At 38.2% G+C, this 19,144-nt stretch overlaps 1 protein-coding gene across 1 annotated transcript in view; it reads right to left on the bottom strand.

Annotated features, from left to right (window-relative positions):
• SCN10A (sodium voltage-gated channel alpha subunit 10) overlaps positions 1-18,756 on the bottom strand; it is a 77,809-nt gene extending 59,053 nt beyond the window's left edge. Inside the window, 3 exon segments of the mRNA XM_027097140.1 lie at positions 12,724-12,804; positions 16,765-16,892; positions 18,487-18,756. Coding sequence (XP_026952941.1) covers positions 12,724-12,804; positions 16,765-16,892; positions 18,487-18,756 — 479 coding nt within the window.
• Positions 18,757-19,144: the final 388 nt, after the last annotated feature.

Raw genomic sequence — 19,144 nt, 5'->3', positions numbered from 1 at the left:
CCTGGTATGAAAAATGAAAAGACTTTTGATTGAATATGGCAGATTGAAGACATGTATTTACCTCCAACCTTTTGGAAATCCTTCTTAAATGATAGTAAAAAGAATTTTTTAAAAAGCATAAATTCACTAGGGCAATGATAATGGAGAACATAACAGCACTCTGGAAATTAGAGTGAAGATGGATGAGTGGTAACTGACAGAGCAGACCCTAGAAAGCTGAAACCTTAGCTGGAAGTAGGGAGTTCCCAGAAGCAAGCCCACCCACATGGCAGAGCTCCTTAGGACTTAGGGATGCTAAATACCTCTGAAAGTGGGGCCTGGGGAGACAGTGGCAAGAGGGGCTGAAAGGGCAGTTTGAAAATCTTTACAAGAAGCAGTTGGGCTTTCTAAATCCCCCTCCACACCAACCATTCAGGGAGGAACTGCCTCCTCTGATCTGGAAATAGACTGGATTGAACAAGAGGGAGAGAGTTGCATCCTGAAACAGGGGTATAAAGGAAAAATTTACATATGTACTAAAAGGCAGACAACCTTCCCACCCACCCACTTCTTCCCCTCAGTAAGTTCCTAGAAGCCTGTCAGTCAGGTTAACAGCTCAAGAAGTTGCTGCACTTTTAATATGGACAGCCAGCCAATGATCATCAGGAATCTGAAGGCTACTTCTACCACCAAAGACTAAAAGAACTAAACAGGAAAGAAAGAAAAAGAAAAAAAGACAATGCAGATAGAAGAAGAGTCAGGAAAAAACCCTTATCATTAATATTTTTAGAGAGTTAAGAGATGAGAAGATACTGGATACATATAGAAGGCTATAACAAGAATATTCAAAGAACAAAAGAGAACTTTTGAAAACAAAAATATGATAGCAAAAGTAAAACATTAATAGAAGGGCTAGAAATAAAGTTGAGGAAATCTCACAGAAAGTGGAACAAAAAGAAATAAATAAAAGGTGATTAAAAATATGAAAATTCGAGAATTAGACTAACAGGTACAATGTCTGATTAATAGGAGATCTAGGGATTTCCCTGGTGGCCCAGTGGTTAAGACTCCACTCTCTCAATGCATGGGGTGCAGGTTCGATCCCTGGTCAGGGGACTAAGATACCACATGCCATGCAGTGGCAAAAAAAAAATAGGAGATCTAGAAAGAAACAGAGAAGGAAATAGACAGGAGAAAATTACCAAAGAAATAATATAAGAAAATTTCCCTAAACTGAAGGATCAAAATATTCAGCTAAAATACCCATGAGTGTTCAGGAAAATGAATGAAAAAGGTTCATATCAAGGCACAACATCACAAAATTTGAGAACACTGTGCACAAAGAGAAGAGCCTAACTTTTTCTGAAGGAGTCAAAATCACAGGTCACATACAAAAGATTGAGAATCAAAATACCATCAGATTTCTTAATAGCAAAATTGGAGGTTATAAGACAGTGGAACAATGTCTTCAAAATTGTGAGGAAAATAATTTCTAATTTATAGCTGCTTCCCCAGCTAAACTGTTTAGATGAGGCTAGTATAAAGATATGCCAAGTCTCAGAAAATTTATTTCCCACCTACCCATCTAAGAAAGTTACCAGAGGATATGCTCCACCAAAACAAGGAAGTAAACAATAACGAGGAAGATATGGGATGCAGGGGAGTGACAAATGGAATCCAAAAGAGGATGGAGAAGGAAAAATCTCTGGAAAAGAGCTGTACATCAGGCCTAGGGAACATCTAGACCAGATTGAGGCAGGAGTTGAGGGACTCTGAGAAGGATTTCCCCAAGAAAAATGGAAACTGATGGATAATCTGATACGTTCAAGTAAATTTAAGCAATAATTAAACCTCTGGAGAAGAGTTTAGTGATAAAATACAGAAATTAGTGATAAATATACAGAAAACTGAGCAAATGAAGAAATTAAATCCTTATTAACTCTAGAGAAAGCAAAAACATTGTGCAAAAAGGAAATGTAACCAAAGTATACTGCATGATACAGCTGTGAACAGTATTTGCTTAGCAATACTATTATATAATCATATATGTAGTCAGAAAATGTACATATTGTCTGATTATCTAACCAAAAATTGTGATATAACTATATTGGGAAGAGGAGTGTGAGAGAAAATGAGTGTTTGTATGTGGACCTAATCCCCTTTTTTTTCCATAACAGAAAGCTAATAGATAATATCTAATGTGGAAAAATTTTTAAAAATAGTAGTCTGAGTATATCTTTAGAGCTAGAGAGGTATCAGAAGAAAGCAGTAAACAAATGGTGAGAATGGTTGCTTCTGGAAATATGGGATTAGGGGTGAGGGGATGAGAAACATGAAATTGCTGTTTTTGTTATAATCTTTATGGAGCTATGTGACCTTTTAAACCATGGATCTGTATATCTTAAATAAAAGTAAAAATTAAATTTAAAAGTGCATAGCAGTAATGTTTCTTTCCTATCTGTGAGAGGAGAAATAGTGTTTGAAATCATTCACAAAGAAATCTATATCTGCCTGGGTAGCAACCTGAGCTGTCAGCTGCCATAGCTTGTCGGGTTTCCCCCCACTCTTTATGTTTTCTAAATTAGAAAATCTTAACTCAGAATTATAGGTTGTTGGGAAGCTTTGGCAGATATTTTGGCCTTTCAGGTCAAATGCAGATCCAGAAATTATGGAGAGAGTTCTCTCCAAAGGCTATTTTCAGTGTTTCACCAGAGGACAAGTGTCCCAGCTTAGTGCCACTGAAAGCTAGAAGGTTAAAGTTCTCGGCTTGGGAGACAGCAGCTGATGGAGTCACATCCTCTCTCTGGTGACATTTGGCTCACAAGGTATTTCTGCATGTTCAGTTGTAGCATTTGGATGTGATTTTTAATATGCAAAGACATATCTTAAGTGTTTTTCCTGATGAATGAAGAAAAGCATTGGTACTGGGGAAAAGTCAAACTCTCAGCCACTGAGCCATTTGCACCACTGTTAAGTTTTAAGAAGTCATGATGTCTAATCATTTAAAAATTCTGATATTTAGACCCTGAAGTCAAAGATCCAGACTATTCAAAATCCTAAATGTACTCCTGAGACATGCCATGTGTATTCACAGAAATAGTCATTTTAAAAGATTTAATATCTTGCTGGAAAACACTGCAAACCTTTTCTTGCTTGCCAGTCAGAGCAGTTCAGTGTAGAAAAGCATCCTGTACTCACTTGTTTCAGCCCTGTAGGCTGAAGAAACATATACTAAGTGGTCACAATCAGTTTGTAGTCACAACTTCCATGATGTCCCTCAACAGCGAATCAGGGTCTGGAAGTATGCTATGGACCCTTGCTATTTTCACAAATAATGTACATACCACATTGGAAGCAACATCTTCCATTGGTATAGCGATGCCCTTCCTTGCTGACCATCTAGCTGGAGCTTCTTCAATATCAATTCAGCTATCTTTTCTTTTCTTTTTTTGCGGTACGCGGGCCTCTCACTGTTGTGGCCTCTCCCGCTGCGGAGCACAGGCTCTGGACACGCAGGCTCAGCGGCCATGGCTCACGGGCCTAGCCGCTCCGCGGCATGTGGTATCTTCCCAGACCGGGGCACGAACCCGTGTCCCCTGCATCGGCAGGCAGACTCTCAACCACTGCGCCACCAGGGAAGCCCTATCTTTTCTTTTTAATTGTAGTAAAATACATATAAAATTTACTACTTTACCCACTTTTAAGTATACAATTCAGTGGCAATAAGTGCATTCACAAAATTGTGCAACCATAACCACTATCCATCTCCAGAACTTTTTCATCATCCCAAACAGAAACTCTGTACTCATTAAACAACTACTCCCCATTCCTCCCTCCCCTGCTCCCTGGCAACCTCTGTTCTACTTTCTGTCTCCATAAATTTGCCTATTCTAGGTACCTCACATAAGTGGAATCATACAATATTAGTCCTTTTTGTGTCTGACTAACTTTACTTAGCATAATATTTTAAAGGTTCATACATGTTGTGGCATATATCAGAATCTCATTCATTTTTCAAGCTGAATATTCTGTTGTATGCACCTACCACATTTTGTTTATCCATTTATCTGTTGATGGACATTTATCCATTTATCTGTTGATGGGACATTTGGAAACAACCTTTTGACTACAGTGAATAATACTGCTATGAACATTGGTGTAGAAGCTAACATCCCTTTTTAACTCTGTTTCATAGTTTACAAACTAATCTTTAATTAAACCAGAAATCTCATCTTTTAAAATCAGCTTCATGATAAATAGGACAAAAAGTCATTGATCACTTCTCTCTCACATATATGGTGAAACTGTACTGACAACTGATTTATTCACAATTTTATTCAACTATAAAGTACAATGTCTGCTTGTTTACATACATAAGAGTCATTGATTTTTAAATGTCAGTCACATTATAAGAAATCCAATATTTCTGATGAAGGAATTCTATCAATTATTTCTCGCTTTTTTTCCAACTACAATATTTGCCATTGATTTTGAAGCTGGTTTCATATCTTACTGGCAAGGGTATAATTTTGCTTGTTTTTGCTATGAGGGCAAATGATGACTCTATAGTTTTCATGTCTTTCAACTTTTAACATCAAATTTTGACAATTTTGTACTGGAAATCCTTATTTTATATTTGTACTAGAGACAGTTGGTTTAAAAGTGAGGTTGATAAACTTTATTAGAAAATAATATGGAAGTTTTGGTAGCTTTCTATTATTACTTGATAAAATGTTGAGATAATAACTTAGGTACTAGAACAAAAGGCTCATTGATCCAATAAAATTTAATTATCATTATTCATTGTCATGCTCCCTGTTTATTTATTTTTTATCAGCTTTTGTGAGATTATCCACATCCATTGTCCACTTGTCTCATGACATACAGATTCAAGCTTTATGTCTGTGACAGAGTCCATTCATTACTTATAGGATTTATTTTTCTTTTTTCATCACTATTGTTATATTTCTGCAAACCACTTTTGAAATGATGGTTCATTTTCTGAATTGTAATATTATGTAGTGGTAAAGATGAGAAATGCAAGTTTAACAAATGTAAATGTAATGTCATAGGACAATAAAATACATTAGTTAAGATAAAGTACCCATGATTAATTCCATGTTAACCAGTATGAACTATCAGTCCTTGAAGTTCATACACTGCTCTAAAGAACACGAAAAGTCAGAAATTCTATGTAAATTACAAATAATCTTACATTTCAGATTTTTAACTTATCTGTGCATAAAATGATTGCATTGCTTTTTCTTCTGAATCTGTCACATTTTTTAGAGGCTACTGAGAGCCTTCTAGTGACCAGTAGAGATCCTTCTATTACTTATTGAGAAAGGCTGTAGGGGATAGAGAGCTGAATTGCTCTGCAGAACAGAGTGAGAATTTGGAGTTCTCAGGGACAAGAGAGAAAGAAGACAGTGAGGCAGGGAGATGGAAAAGCAACCCAAAGGGACAGCTTATGAGAGAAGATTATAAGTCAGCCTCATTCACCAAGATAGGTCAAATGAAGTGCTGGCAAACTGAATCTAGCATTGATTAAGCTAGAACCATTAAAAGAGATTAGCAAATTTATTAATGTAAACTACTATATTAACAGATAAAAGACTATTTGATAATCTTAATAGATATAGAAATATTGATAGAAACCAACACTCATTCAAAATGAAACTCTTAAACCAGAAGTGAAAAGAAAATCCCATGACTTGATAAAGAGTAATTATGAGAATCCCATAGTTATCATGATAATAGTGAAATACTACATGCATATTATTTAGAATCAAGAACAAAAGAAATATGCTCACTATTATAGCTTCAATTCAGCATTGTGATGAAAGTCCTGGCCAGTTCAATAAAAAAGGAAAAATAAACAAGTGGTATAAGAATCATAAAGGAAGAAACAAGTTCATCATTATTTGCAGATGATATACTTGTTCAAATAGGAATTATTAGAAGAGTTCTGCAAGGTTGCTGAATGCAAAACCAATGTACAGAAATTTAATAACATTAATTTATTTTATCAATAAAAATAAATATTCAAAAGGGCAAGCAAAATGATATATAATGTACCTAGAGATAGGATATGTAAGAACTTTATAGAAGATGTCAAATATTATGGACGAATATAAAAGAAGGCATATATATATTAGGAGATACAATTATATATGTCATTGTGGCAGTTCTTCCTGTGGTAATAGATAAATTCAGTGCATTTGCAATCAAAGTTTCAACAGAGTTGTAAGAAAAGAACTTGAAAATCTGACCCTTAAATTGATATGGAAAAGTAAAGAAACAGGAAGAACCAAGATAATTTTAAAGAAGACAAATAAGGAGGGGTGCTATGATCAACCAGGTCAAATCTTATTATAAAGCTTTTAGATTGTATGGTGTTGACTCAGGAGTGACAAATAGCTTACTAGGAAAACAGACTTGAGTATGCATGGGAATCTGGTGCATGACAGAGGTAGTAGAAGGAATCACTAGAGAAATGATAATCTATTAAAATTGGTGTTGGAATAATCTTTATGGAAAAATATGAGAAGCCTATCACATATCATACACATACACTCAAAAGTCTGGGAGGATGAATTATCTAAATGTAGAAGGAAATATGACTTTTAGAAGGAAATACAGGACAATATATTATGGAATGTTAGATAGCAGTAAAATATATATGAAATGGATACATACATACATAGTGTTTTTAAAAATTTTTTTCTTCCCTAGAAATTTTATAATTTTAGTTTGGTTTTTTTTTTCCCATCTAAGAGTTCTCTAAAAGAGGTTTTAAAAATTATCAAGTAGGAAGGTCTCTTTTTTTTTTCTAATTTTGTTATTATTTTCTCATTTTATTGTAGTGTGATCAGAGAATATTTTCTTTATTATTTTACTTTTTGGATCTTGTTAAGGTTTTGTTGTTTAATATCGGTCAATTTGTATAGTTATTTTTCAGAGAATATAGTTTGAAAGATATTAATTAGATCTATCTCACTATGTTACTCCAGTTATCTGTATCTTTACATACTGTTTTATACATTTGATCTGTCATAGGGCTGAAAGAAATTAATTACACTTCCCTATCCCTACAATATTCTTGTCTATTTTTGTCTATTTTATTCTTGTCTTGTATATAATTTTTGGTTTATAAACATTGTTGCCACATTATTTGTTGCAAATATATACATTACTCTTTATGGATTATTTAGCATTACAAAGTGTCATTTTTGTCCTGTTTAATAATTCTTGGCCTAAATTCTACCTTCTCTGATGTTAAGATCATGCCTCCTGCTCTGTTTGCCTTTGCCTATATCTTTGCCCATTCTTTAATTTTGACCTTTCTGTATCACTTTGAGTGCTATATTTTTTAGTCAACGTAGAGTTCAATACTGCTTTGTTATATAACATGACTTTTTTTTTAAACAGATGAGTAAAATCCATTTATATTTATTGACATGATAGATTTATTTGATCTTTGTTTATATTACTTTGTGTTATGTTTTTTATTTATTTATTTTTGGCTTCATTGGGTCTTCATTGCTGCGCGCAGGCTTTCTCTAGTTGTGGCGAGTGGGAGCTACTCTTCGTTGCGGTGCGAGGGCTTCTCATTGTGGTGGCTTCTCTTGTTGCGGAGCACGGGCTCTAGGCGAGTGGGCTTCAGTAATTGTGGCTCACGGGTTCTAGAGCGCAGGCTCAGTAGTTGTGGCGCACAAGCTTATAGTTGCTCCGTGTCATGTCGGATCTTCCCAGATGAGGGTTCGAACCTGTGTCTCCTGCATTGGCAGGCATATTCTTAACCACTGTGCCACCAGGGAAGTCCTTGTGTTATGTTTTTAATAGTTTTTAAAATATTTCATTGCCTGATATTTTTTATTTGCTTTAGTTTTTTCTGTATGATTCTGAATTTAGAAGAGTTTTTATTTTAGTTCTGGTAGTTGCCTTAAAATATACATTTATAATCAAAACTATGTAATACATTGCCTTTACTATGCTATCTCTTTAAATAATATCTCCGATTTCCATTAATTCTCTTTCCTTTTCCCTCTGTTTTATCCATCATCTGACTGTATTAATAATATCTTTTTCCTGCTTACCTTTGTACTGTTAAATGTAATTATTTTTCATTCCTTGATGTATCAACTTTAAAGAGTGCTCTTTAATTTCTTGCTACTATAGAAGTGACAATAAGTGAACATCCTCTGCTCCCATGTTCTTCCCTCTTTCTAGTCCCAGTTTTTGCTATTTGTACCATGTCAACATTTTCAGGGCCTCTGGAGTTTTAGGGGGTAAAATGACTTGATCCCCATTTTTATCCCCCTCTGCAGGCACTGTCATTTAACAAGCCCTCATCTGCTGAGTCATTTACCGTCCTCCACCCACTTTCGGTCTTCTGAGATTATTTTGACATCTTTTGTCCTCTGTGCTTTCCTTTCTACTTCTCTTTGTTCTTGTATATTTATACTGTTCTTATTCCCATGCTGTCATTTCATTGGCATTTTGAGAGGGTTGGGGTAAAACATATTCATACTATTTTCCATATTTAACCAGAATCCCCAAATAACTCTTACTTTTGATAGAAAATGCTTTGCATTAGAAGTTTAAAAGGATAGAAATTTTACATGCTATATCATCTTAATATATATATGTGTGTGTGTGTGTGTATATATATATATAGAGAGAGAGAGAGAGATAATAAACTACAATTCTAACAGCAATTTATCTACATAGTTACTATCTTCTGACATATTTTTCAGTATTCTGTATTTAATGCAATGGCCATTTATTTTAAATTTATTTTGTTTTGAAGCTTTTCATTATGATATGTAACATACATAATGAAAATGCACATGAAACAAAAATTAGTTGTAAAATGAATGCTTGTGTATTAGTCAGCTTAGGCTGCCATAACAAAATACCACAGATTGAGTAGTTAAACAACAAATATTTATTTTCTCACAGTTGTAGGGGCTGGTGCCAGTGTGGTCAGGTTCTGGTGAGAGCCCTCTTCCTGGCTTGCTAATGGCTATTTCTGGCTGTGTCCTCACATGGTAGAGAGAGAGTTCTGGTGTCCACTCCTCTCTTATAAAGGTATCAGGTCTACTGGGTCACAGCTCTGCCCTTATGACCTTATTTAACCTTTATCACTTCCTTAAAGGCCCCTTCTCCTGTACAGTCACATGGGGGGCAATTAGGGCTTCAACACATGAACTTGGGGGGACACTATTCAGTCCAGAGCAGCTGTGTGACAACTAGTCATGTCACAAAATGGAACATTTTGAACACCCATAACCTCCTGCCCTAGAGGTTACTACTATCCTAAGTTTTGATATTTTTTTCTTGCTTTTTTAATTTATATTTTTACCTCCTGAGTATGCATTCCTAAACAAAAATAGTTAAGTTTTCTTGTTTTTGAATTTTCATATAAATGGAATTGTATTTTTGTAATCTTTTGTGTCTGGCTTTTTTTGTTCAATATTATGTTCCTAAGACTCATTCTTGGTGTTGTGTGGAGGTATAGTTTATTCATGTTCATTGCTATACATTATCCCCCTTTAAGAATATAACAGATATTTAATATACTCAAAAATGTATGGACATTTTGGTTGTTTCCAATTTTTGACTTTTATGTGGAACGTTCATGAACTTTTTGCAGCTGTATCCTGGTGCCCATAAGTACATATTTCTGTTGAGTGTATGTACCTAACAGTATAATTAAAAGATCACAGTGTATGTGTGTTTTCACCTTTATTTGATAATATTCACTGCTTTCCAAAGAGGTTGTACAAATTTACATCCCCACCAGCAAGATATGAGTTTCTGTTGCTCCATATCTTTCTCAATATTTGGTACTGTCACAATTTAGAATTTTCCTCATCTGATGAGGGTATAGTAATGTCTCAGTATGATTTTATTCACATCTCCTTGATTAAGAAAAAAGTTAAGAATATTTTCATATGTTTATTGACTATTTGGATTTCTACTTTTATGAAATATCTATTTAATTTTTTGCTCATTTTCCAGTTGGTTGCTCTGACACATTTCTAATCGATTTGTAGGGGCTCATTATTCTGGATGTAAACACTTTTGAGGTATATGTGTTGCAAATGTCTTCTACTCAGTAGGCTTACTTTTTCACTCTCATAAAGTTGTCTTCTGATGAACAGAAATTCTTAATTTTAACATCCTAAAATGTATCAGTGTTTTCCTCTGTGGTTAGTGCTTCTTATACCATATGTAATAAATCTTTCCCTAACCTGAGGTCATGAGACTTCTCTGTGGTTTTTGTTGTTTGTTTTTTTAGTTATTTTAGTTTTTTTTTCGGTATGTGGGCCTCTCACTGTTGTGGCCTCTCCCGTTGTGCTCCAGACGCGCAGGCTCAGCGGCCATGGCTCACGGGTCCAGCCGCTCTGCGATATGTGGGATCTTCCCAGACCGGGGCACGAACCCGTGTCCCCTGCATCGGCAGGCGGACTCTCAACCACTGCACCACCAGGGAAGGCCAGTTTTCTTTTGTTTTTAAACCTTCAAAAAGCTTGATGTCTTTGTCTTTCACGAAGAAATTTAGATCTTAATCCACCTAGAACTGATTTTTGTGTTTGGTGTAAAATTGGATGTTCAATGTAATTTTTCTGTTGGGATTCCTAATTCTTCAGCATCATTTACTGAAGACTGCCCTTTCCCTGCTGTTTTGCAGTGCCACTTTTGTCAGCAATTCAAGGTTTGTATGTGCATTGGCCTGTTTATGGGCCAACTATTCTGTTCCACTGGTCTGACTAATCTTATACTAATGGCATACTGTTTCAATCATTAGAGCTTATAGTAAATCTTGATATCCAGTAGAGCACATTATTTTCTCCTACCTTGTTTTTCTGTCTCAAAAGTGTCTTGGCTATAATTGGCTCTTTGAATTTTCATATAAATCTTAGAGTCAGTTTGTCAAGTTATATTAAAAAAAGCCTGTTGGGAGCTTCGCTAGTGGCGCAGTGGTTGAGAGTCCGCCTGCCGATGCAGGGGACACGGGTTCGTGCCCCGGTCCGGGAAGATCCCACATGCCGCAGAGCGGCTGGGCCCGTGAGCCATGGCCGCTGAGCCTGCGCGTCCGGAGCCTGTGCTCCGAAAGGGGAGAGACAAAAAAAGAAGAGGCCCCGCGAACCGGAAAAAATAAAAAAAAAAAAAAAAAAAGCCTGTTGGGATTTTGATTGGAATCACGTTAAATTTATTAGTCATTTTGGGGAGCCGTACAATATTGTGACTTTGAATCTAAGAATACAATATATCTCTCCATTTTGGGGGTTTCTGTAATATTACTAAATATTTTTATAATTTTCTTTTTAGGGATTTTACTCATACTTTGATAGTCTTATCTCTAGAAACTTGATATTTTTAACTGCCAGTGTAAATGGTATTCTTAAAAACTATTTTATTTTCTGTTTGTTGCTAGTATATATATACAATTGATTTATGTATATTAATTTGTACCTAGCTACTTTTCTATACTCTCTTATTAATTTTAATGGTTTACCTCTAGATTACATTGGCTATTTTATGTACATAATTATATTATCCATAAATCATGGCATCTTTGGTAGTTCTTATTTTTTCTTTGAATTTTATTTTTTTATACAGCAGGTTCTTATTAGTTATCTATTTTATACATATTTCTTTTCTTATTCTTATACCTTTTATTTCTCTTCCTTGCTTTACTACACTGGCTAGGATCTCCTTTACAAAGCTGAATACAACTGATGTAACAGAGATCTTTGCTTTTTTTCCTTCTGATGTCAAAGAGAAAGCTTGCTGTGTTTCACAATTAAGTATGATGTTTACTCCTTTCTTTAAAGTGGTTACCGTTTATCAGAGTACAGCAGTTCCCTTCTACTTCTACTTTTCTAAGAGTTTTTAATCATAAACAGATATCAAACTTTATCAAATGACTTTTCAGCATCAATTAATATGACCACTTTATTTTTCTTCTTTATTAATAGAAATAGAACATATTTTCTATTGTGGCATGTATTAATTTACAGTCAGCAAAAGACAAAAATTACAAAGTTGGAAAAAGAGAAAGCTCTACAAAGCTCCTGTTATTATACCAAAAATATGCCCTGCTTGAGCTGGGCAGGGGGCAACCTTCCCAGATGGTTTGGTGAAGAATGTTTTTGGAAAGGCCTCACAGTCTGAAACTACAGAGATTCTATCATTAACCCAGGGAGATAGAATAATCTCAGGAATTTTACGGTCACTTTGAGGTATACAGCCAACAGCTTCATTCATGGGTTATTTTCTGAATATGTTCAAGAACCATTTGTTCTTGGTTCTGCATCTCTTTCTCTTTCTGAGTAGGACTTCCCTCAACTGCATTCAGGTGTGCACCTAACAGGTGAGGGCGGGGAGGCAGGGGGTTCATCTGCCCTGGCCACCCCAGACCAATGAAATCAGACACTCTGGGGCTGGGACCCAGGCATTAATATTTTTTAAATCTCCCCAGGGGATTCCAATGGGCAGCCAAGGTTGAGAACCACTCATCTATAGCTCTTTGAAGCTGAATATCATATGTGTGTTTATGAAACAAAGTCCACAGAGAAGATATCTAAGCATTGCAAAGTCAGACAGGCAATAGGATTCCACATTACCCAAATGAGACCAAGCAGGATGAATAAGAGAAAAAAGTCGCCCAGTGAAGGAACAGAAGGAGAGGACAGAAAGGAAAGGCACAAGAATTACAGCAAATCTACTCACTCCATTCTCTCTGGAAGTTCGGTTTGGGTCATGCCCACACAATTGACCAAAATAGTGATGGTTATAAATAAACTGAACCACCTGAGAGGCCTGTGTTAAGGAAAAGCTGAGAGTCACCACGTTTTCCTGAGGTCACTTCTGATCACCTTGACGCTGAATTGATTAAATCCATAACTCTTTAGCTAGGATCAACTTTATGTTCTTGTCACATAATAACAGCTGACACTGAGTGCCTACCCTCGGCTGAATACTTCGTCCACATTATTTCTAATACAACTAACCTACAGGTGGATATTATTACCTACACTTTGGAGCTAAGCAAACAGGCTGACAAAGCTTAAATATTTTTCCAAGGTCATATAGCTAGTCAACCATGGCGCTGAGATGTGGACTCAGATTGTCTGAAAATAGAACCCTGAGCAAGATGAAAAGAAACAGAATCCCTTTTCCAAAATGTCCTTCTGCCCTGACACCTGTATTTCACTATACAATATGGCCTGAAATTTCATCCTGCAAATGTCTCTTTTTTCCTAAAAGACAAGGAGAATGCAATAGCGCCTCCCTTATCCATGGTTTCATTTTCTGCAGTTTCAGTTACCTGTGGTCAATCGTGGTCTGAAAATAAGCTTTAAATTATCCACCATTCTGAGTTAATGTGATGACATTTCAGCCTTCCCACTCCCTCCCACCAGGGATCCCCAACCATCAACATTGTTTGCTTCTGACACCCAACCATCGACATCATCATGGCTCCATGATCTGGGGTCACCCAAAGCACATGCTCCTCCCTCTGACTTATCATCAGGAGGTCAATAGTAGCCTAATGTCCTGTCACAATGGCTACATCATTTGCCTCACTTCATCTCATCACGTGGGCATTTTACCATGTCACATCATCACAAGAAGAAGAAGAGTGAATACAGTACAATAAAGAGAGAGACCAGGGCTTCCCTGGTGGCGCAGTGGTTGAGAGTCTGCCTGTCGATGCAGGGGACACGGGTTCGTGCCCCGGTCCGGGAAGATTCCACATGCCGCGGAGCCGCTAGGCCCGTGAGCCATGGCCACTGAGCCTGCGCATCCGGAGCCTGCGCATGCGGAGCCTGTGCTCCGCAAGGGGGGAGGCCACAACAGTGAGAGGCCCGTGTACCACAAAAAAAAAAAGAAAAGAAAAAGAGAGAGACCACATTCACCTAACTTTCATTACAGTATTTTGTTATAATTGTTCTATTTTATTATTGTTGCTGTTAATCTCATACCTAATTTAATCTCTTGCTTAATTTATAAATCAAATTTTTTCATAGGTAGGTAAGTATAGGGAAAAACATATAAGGTTCAGTACTGTCTGTGGTTTCAGGCATCCACTGGGGGTTTTGGAACGTATCTCCCATGGATAAGGGGGAACTACTGTACTCCTAGGAAGTTAGAGATAAGGGGAGGGCTACACGCTTTCATGGCAATCAGGTTCGTCAGATTGTTTTTCCAATTTAGCTGAGATCAGGCACACTGAGGAAATGGACATCTGGTTAGGAATGGAGGCAGGCACAGGGGAGTAAAATGCCAGCTCAAGGAGAAGATCCCAAACAGGATTAGGCTGTTGAGGAGAACTCTGAATAGCAAGAGGGGAGAATCTTAAAGGAGAGGTTGAGGGCAAATGCATTACAAGAAGGGGATAGAGACACTGAAAAGTAAGGTGAGTGGAAGAGGGTAAATAGATGGGGCAGAAATGTTGGTGGCGAAGTCCAAAGATAGATTTCCCCGATTGGACATTTTTCTGAATTCCTAACAATTACTTCCTAAAGAAAACGCCTGAAGATATAAGCTTGACCTACAGAGTGAACCACTCATCTTTCATAATTTCAATTTGAGCAGAAGTATCTAAATCTATTTTAGTTTTCTGTAAATGCCTTTAATGTGCCCTGTTTTACAGTTACTTAGGAACCCATCTATTTTGAAAAGGGAAATTCTACTAATTAAACCACATTTTCCTGTTGACTTGCAATTAAATTAAGAAATGTGTTCAGGTTGGGGGGAAATGTTAACCCAAGGATTAAATTAAAATCATATCTCCAACTCCACAAACCTTTAAAGAATTATGATATATTCTGATAATATTACTTGTGAAAACATTCAGAGCAAATTTGATTAGAATTATAATTTTGGTGAAATATTAATAATAGGAGATTGAGAGTTCCATACCTTGAATAATATGTGGGGGGCTGGAGCTACAAAGTTCATGAGATTTAAATATATAAATTCAGACTTTTGTGGGAAGGAGACCCTTAACAGCTTTTCTGTCCAGCTGTGACTCCACCCAGCAATTATTTATTCATCAAATCTCAAGATAAAAGGAATATTTACTGGTTACTTGGTTCTTTAAAGGGGTTTTATTTCTAATTAGTTGTTTCTTACTTAACTAGATGTAATTCAACCAGGATGGATGAAAAGGAGTTTGTATATTTTCTGTTTTTCTTTATTTGTAATTTTTATGTAATTGTATATTAAAAAAAAAAACTATGTAGAGATGACATACTTAGAGAAAAAATTACCCTAATTCATTTCCATTAACTGCCTACTTCCTTATTGCTGATACTGCCCTAAGCAGGACGCAGGCTGGACCTTTTAACTAGCTGTGTGACCTTGGGCAATTAATTTCATGCCTCTGAGTAACAGTAACATGTAGGATGGAGGTGCTAATCCCTTCTTCAAGGGTTTCTGTACCTATGACAGTGTTGATGCTTAGGAGGTATTTAGCAAATAGGAGACTTTTTTTTTTTTTTTTTCAGTACGCGGGCCTCTCACTGTTGTGGCCTCTCCCATTGTGGAGCACAGGCTCCGGACGCGCAGGCTCAGTGGCCATGGCCAATGGGGCCAGCCACTCCGCGGCATGTGGGATCTTCCTGGACCGGGGCATGAACCCATGTTCCCTGCATCGGCAGGTGGACTCTCAACCACTGCGCCACCAAGGAAGCCCCTATTATTATTATTAAATACTCTTCTACAGCATTAGGAAAGCCGAGATTGAATTAAGAAAATATGATTCCCACTGGTTGGCCATAAAGGTAAAACATGTAAAGGGAAAATGTAATGTAGTGAGCTACCAGGTCACTGAGTGCTGTCCAGCAATCCAACAATCTACCCCAGAGTGCGAGGCAAGAGCCCTTTTACTAGACAACCGCTAAGAGGCTGGCTACCATCTGACAGGCAGCCGAGGCAAGGCTGGTCTTGCAAATCAACCTCCGAGAAACCAAGGCTGAATTTGTTATTAGGAACTTCCAATTTGGACAGTCGCTAGGGAAGATCCTTGGAAACCAAGCCAAAGTCTCTTGTTTGTCCTAGTTTGGCTTGTCTTGAAAAAAAAGAAGAGAAAAGGTTGAGGCAGCTTCTGAAGCTACATACATAAAGCAATTAATTTAATACAGACATTTGACCAACGTATTTCTAACCATTACTACGTTCCTCAATGGCATGAACCTCAGACTACTGACATTTTTAACCTGCCAGTAGTTTGGGGGTAGTGTGCTGTAGGCAGTACCCCATGACCAGTGGGGTCCCATTTAGACAATCTTCGCTCTGCCCGTTGCAGTCTGTTCTCTTTGCCTTCTCAAGAGTTGATTTTTTGCCAAATAAGCAATCACTCTCCAGCATGGCTAGGACACAGAATATCAACCCACACCTATCATATCTGCCCAAAGAAGCCTAGGGACCCTCTTACTGGTTATTATGTTGTGGGAAGAACAGGCCACATATGATGAGAATGTACCTGGGTGTATCAGTAATCTCCCCTTTTCAACTTGTGCATCCACACATGTGTCCAGACTGGTCTAGTTGAATCCCAGACCAGGTGTGGGTTGCATGAACACCTCCTCTGTCTTGAGACTGCTTTTGGGTGTTGAACACACTAAAAACACAAACTTTTTTTCAATCTGATGATCTCATTGTTTTAGGATTCAGTTGGAGGAAGGCTCTATTGTTAACCCCCAAAGAAGGTACGTGACACAGTGGGCACCGCTTGATTCTAACATGTGGAAGGAGCAACTGTGCAAAGGATATGAGTGGACAGACACTTTGATGGCTGTTCTTCTGATCAGGTTGAAAGGACTGAATAACCACAGGGCCCGAGTGGCACTAAACCGGGAAATGGTCCTCCCTTTGTTCAGCACCATAAATGTCTAAAACAAAACACAACATAAAGCTGATTCACTTTGTGTACAGCAGAAACTAACACAACATTGTAAAGCAATTATAATCCAATAAAGATGTTAAAAAAAAAAAAAAACCACAACAGAGGGTGGATCTCCAGTGAGAAACATGCATCCTCCTCCAGCCATGGGTTTGAGCATAAGTGAGATCATCTCAGGCTCAGGAGCAAGTAGGGCTCTGGGAACCACGGGTCAATGAGAGGCAAATGGAGGGGCAGAGAGTAAGGGAGGATCAGGGGCTAAAAGCCATATCGTCACCCTTCTAGCAAGACCCCAGGCCCTGCGGCTGACTGCATCAAGATGGGCCTCTGAGATTGCCCAGTGAACAGGCAGCTGACCCAGGGTTGGTGAGATGCATCATGCCCAGGGAGAGGATTCTGGCAGCAGGGGGGTGAAGTTCTGGTTGCATTTAATTCCTCTTCTGATTAGTGGATCATCCCTGGTCTGTGATGGTCCTTCTGTTCTCCACCTCCTAGGTCTCCCCTTTTAAACCCTCTACTGGTTCCCTCCTCTGAGCATTTTGGGGGATAACAGCTCTTGGCAGGTGAGAGGAGAAAGTCATTTCAGTGCCTTTTTTATTTTCTCTACAAACCATATTTGAGATGGCTGATTCCTGCCCCTCCCAACCCCCAAACATGCACACACCACTTTTTCAGCTGTATAGAACATCCAAGATAAAATACAAACAGGGTAATTGTCATGAAACTGTTTAAACTGGTGGTTCTCAAACTTTGATTTTAGGACCCTTTTGTACTCTTGAAAATTACTGAGGACCTTAATGATCTCTTGTTAATGTTTATACCTTTTTGCTTATACCATGTGTGTGTGTATGTATATATATGTGTGTATATATGCGTGTATATATATGTTTGTACATATGTGTGTGTGTGTGTGTGTATATATATATATATATATATAATATTAGAAATTTAAAAAGATAGGACCTTTTAAAACACAGGCGTATACAAGCATACATTCCAGTAGCTGTTAGACAGATGTGATCCTCCATCAATAGCCTCTATGTTAACTACTGTATGTTCACAAAAGAATGTGAGTAAAAAAGACAAATGACATCTAAGTATTACTAAGAAATAGTTTTGAACTCCTGAACCCACTAAAAGGGTTTTGGGAACCCCAGGGGTTTTGAGATCATACTTTGAGGACCACTGGTTTAAATCATCCTGATTTCGGTTCCCCTTCCCTATGCTACGTGGCAGGACAGGTACTCTCAATCCCAGCCTCAAGATTTCTGCTCCCCACTTGCATAGAAAGCCAACACCTCTGGAGATCTGAGGCCAGAACTCATCCAAGGGAATAGCCAACTTCCTCTGAAAACTCCACAGCAGTTGTCACTGCTTTTGAGGATTTGGATTTAATTAACCTCCACCGTAAACACCATAGAGATTCAAAGAGAGTATTGAGGAGGTGAATTAAATATATTTTTCACTAACTGAGTCCAGCTGACAGCCACATCACCCATGGTGCAGGAGGAATCCTGGGCTGGGTGGGACAGAGGTTTCCTCTCCCAGAGCTGAGAATGGCCATTCCGGCCAGTAGCCCTTACCCGGTGTGTGCTGTAGAAGGGGTCCAGATCCTCCAGTGGCTCCCCGACCAGCTCTGCTGGGAGCTCGCCATAGAACTTGGGCAGCTGGTTACACGCTTTCAAGTCAAGCTGGGGCCGAGTCTTCTCTTCCTGGTCCTTCTGTTTCTTGGACTTCTCTTTGGTTTTCTTTGCCTCCTGCTTAGCAGCAATTCGTTTTTCAATCTCCACCAGAGACTCTGGGGTGAATCGATGGAAGTTGGTAGTTTCCAGAGACCCAGAGGGGAATTCCATCTTCTCATTCTTCTTCAGGAAGAATTTATACTCTTATGAGAGTGGACATAACCACAGAGAGGTAACAGCCTGCCCACTGGCTCTCTCCCTCCCACCTTGCTTGCTAGAACTCTTCCCCCCCGACCCCCCACCTCTTCAGTTCCTTTCTTAACTCACACTGAGCTCCCCCAGGACCCCACTGCCCTGCAGCATTCTCGAGGGAGGCTGGTCAGTTCATCTTACTCCACGTACCTCAGGGTGGTATCTATGCTGTCTATGAGCTTCTAGTCTTTGTTCCTTCATCATTTTTGTACCCCCTGCCCCCCACCAGATCCAGCCATACTGCCCTCTCTCTTCATTTCCATGACCACGGAGTAGCAGGCACTCTCCTGCATTCATCAAAGACGTT

Source organism: Aethalodelphis obliquidens, unplaced genomic scaffold (genome assembly GCF_003676395.1).
Source record: "Aethalodelphis obliquidens isolate GAN/ISIS:26980383/991018 unplaced genomic scaffold, ASM367639v1 scaffold112, whole genome shotgun sequence".
In the NCBI taxonomy this organism is placed as follows: Eukaryota; Metazoa; Chordata; class Mammalia; order Artiodactyla; family Delphinidae; genus Aethalodelphis; species Aethalodelphis obliquidens.
This window is presented reverse-complemented; position numbering and strand designations above follow the sequence as displayed.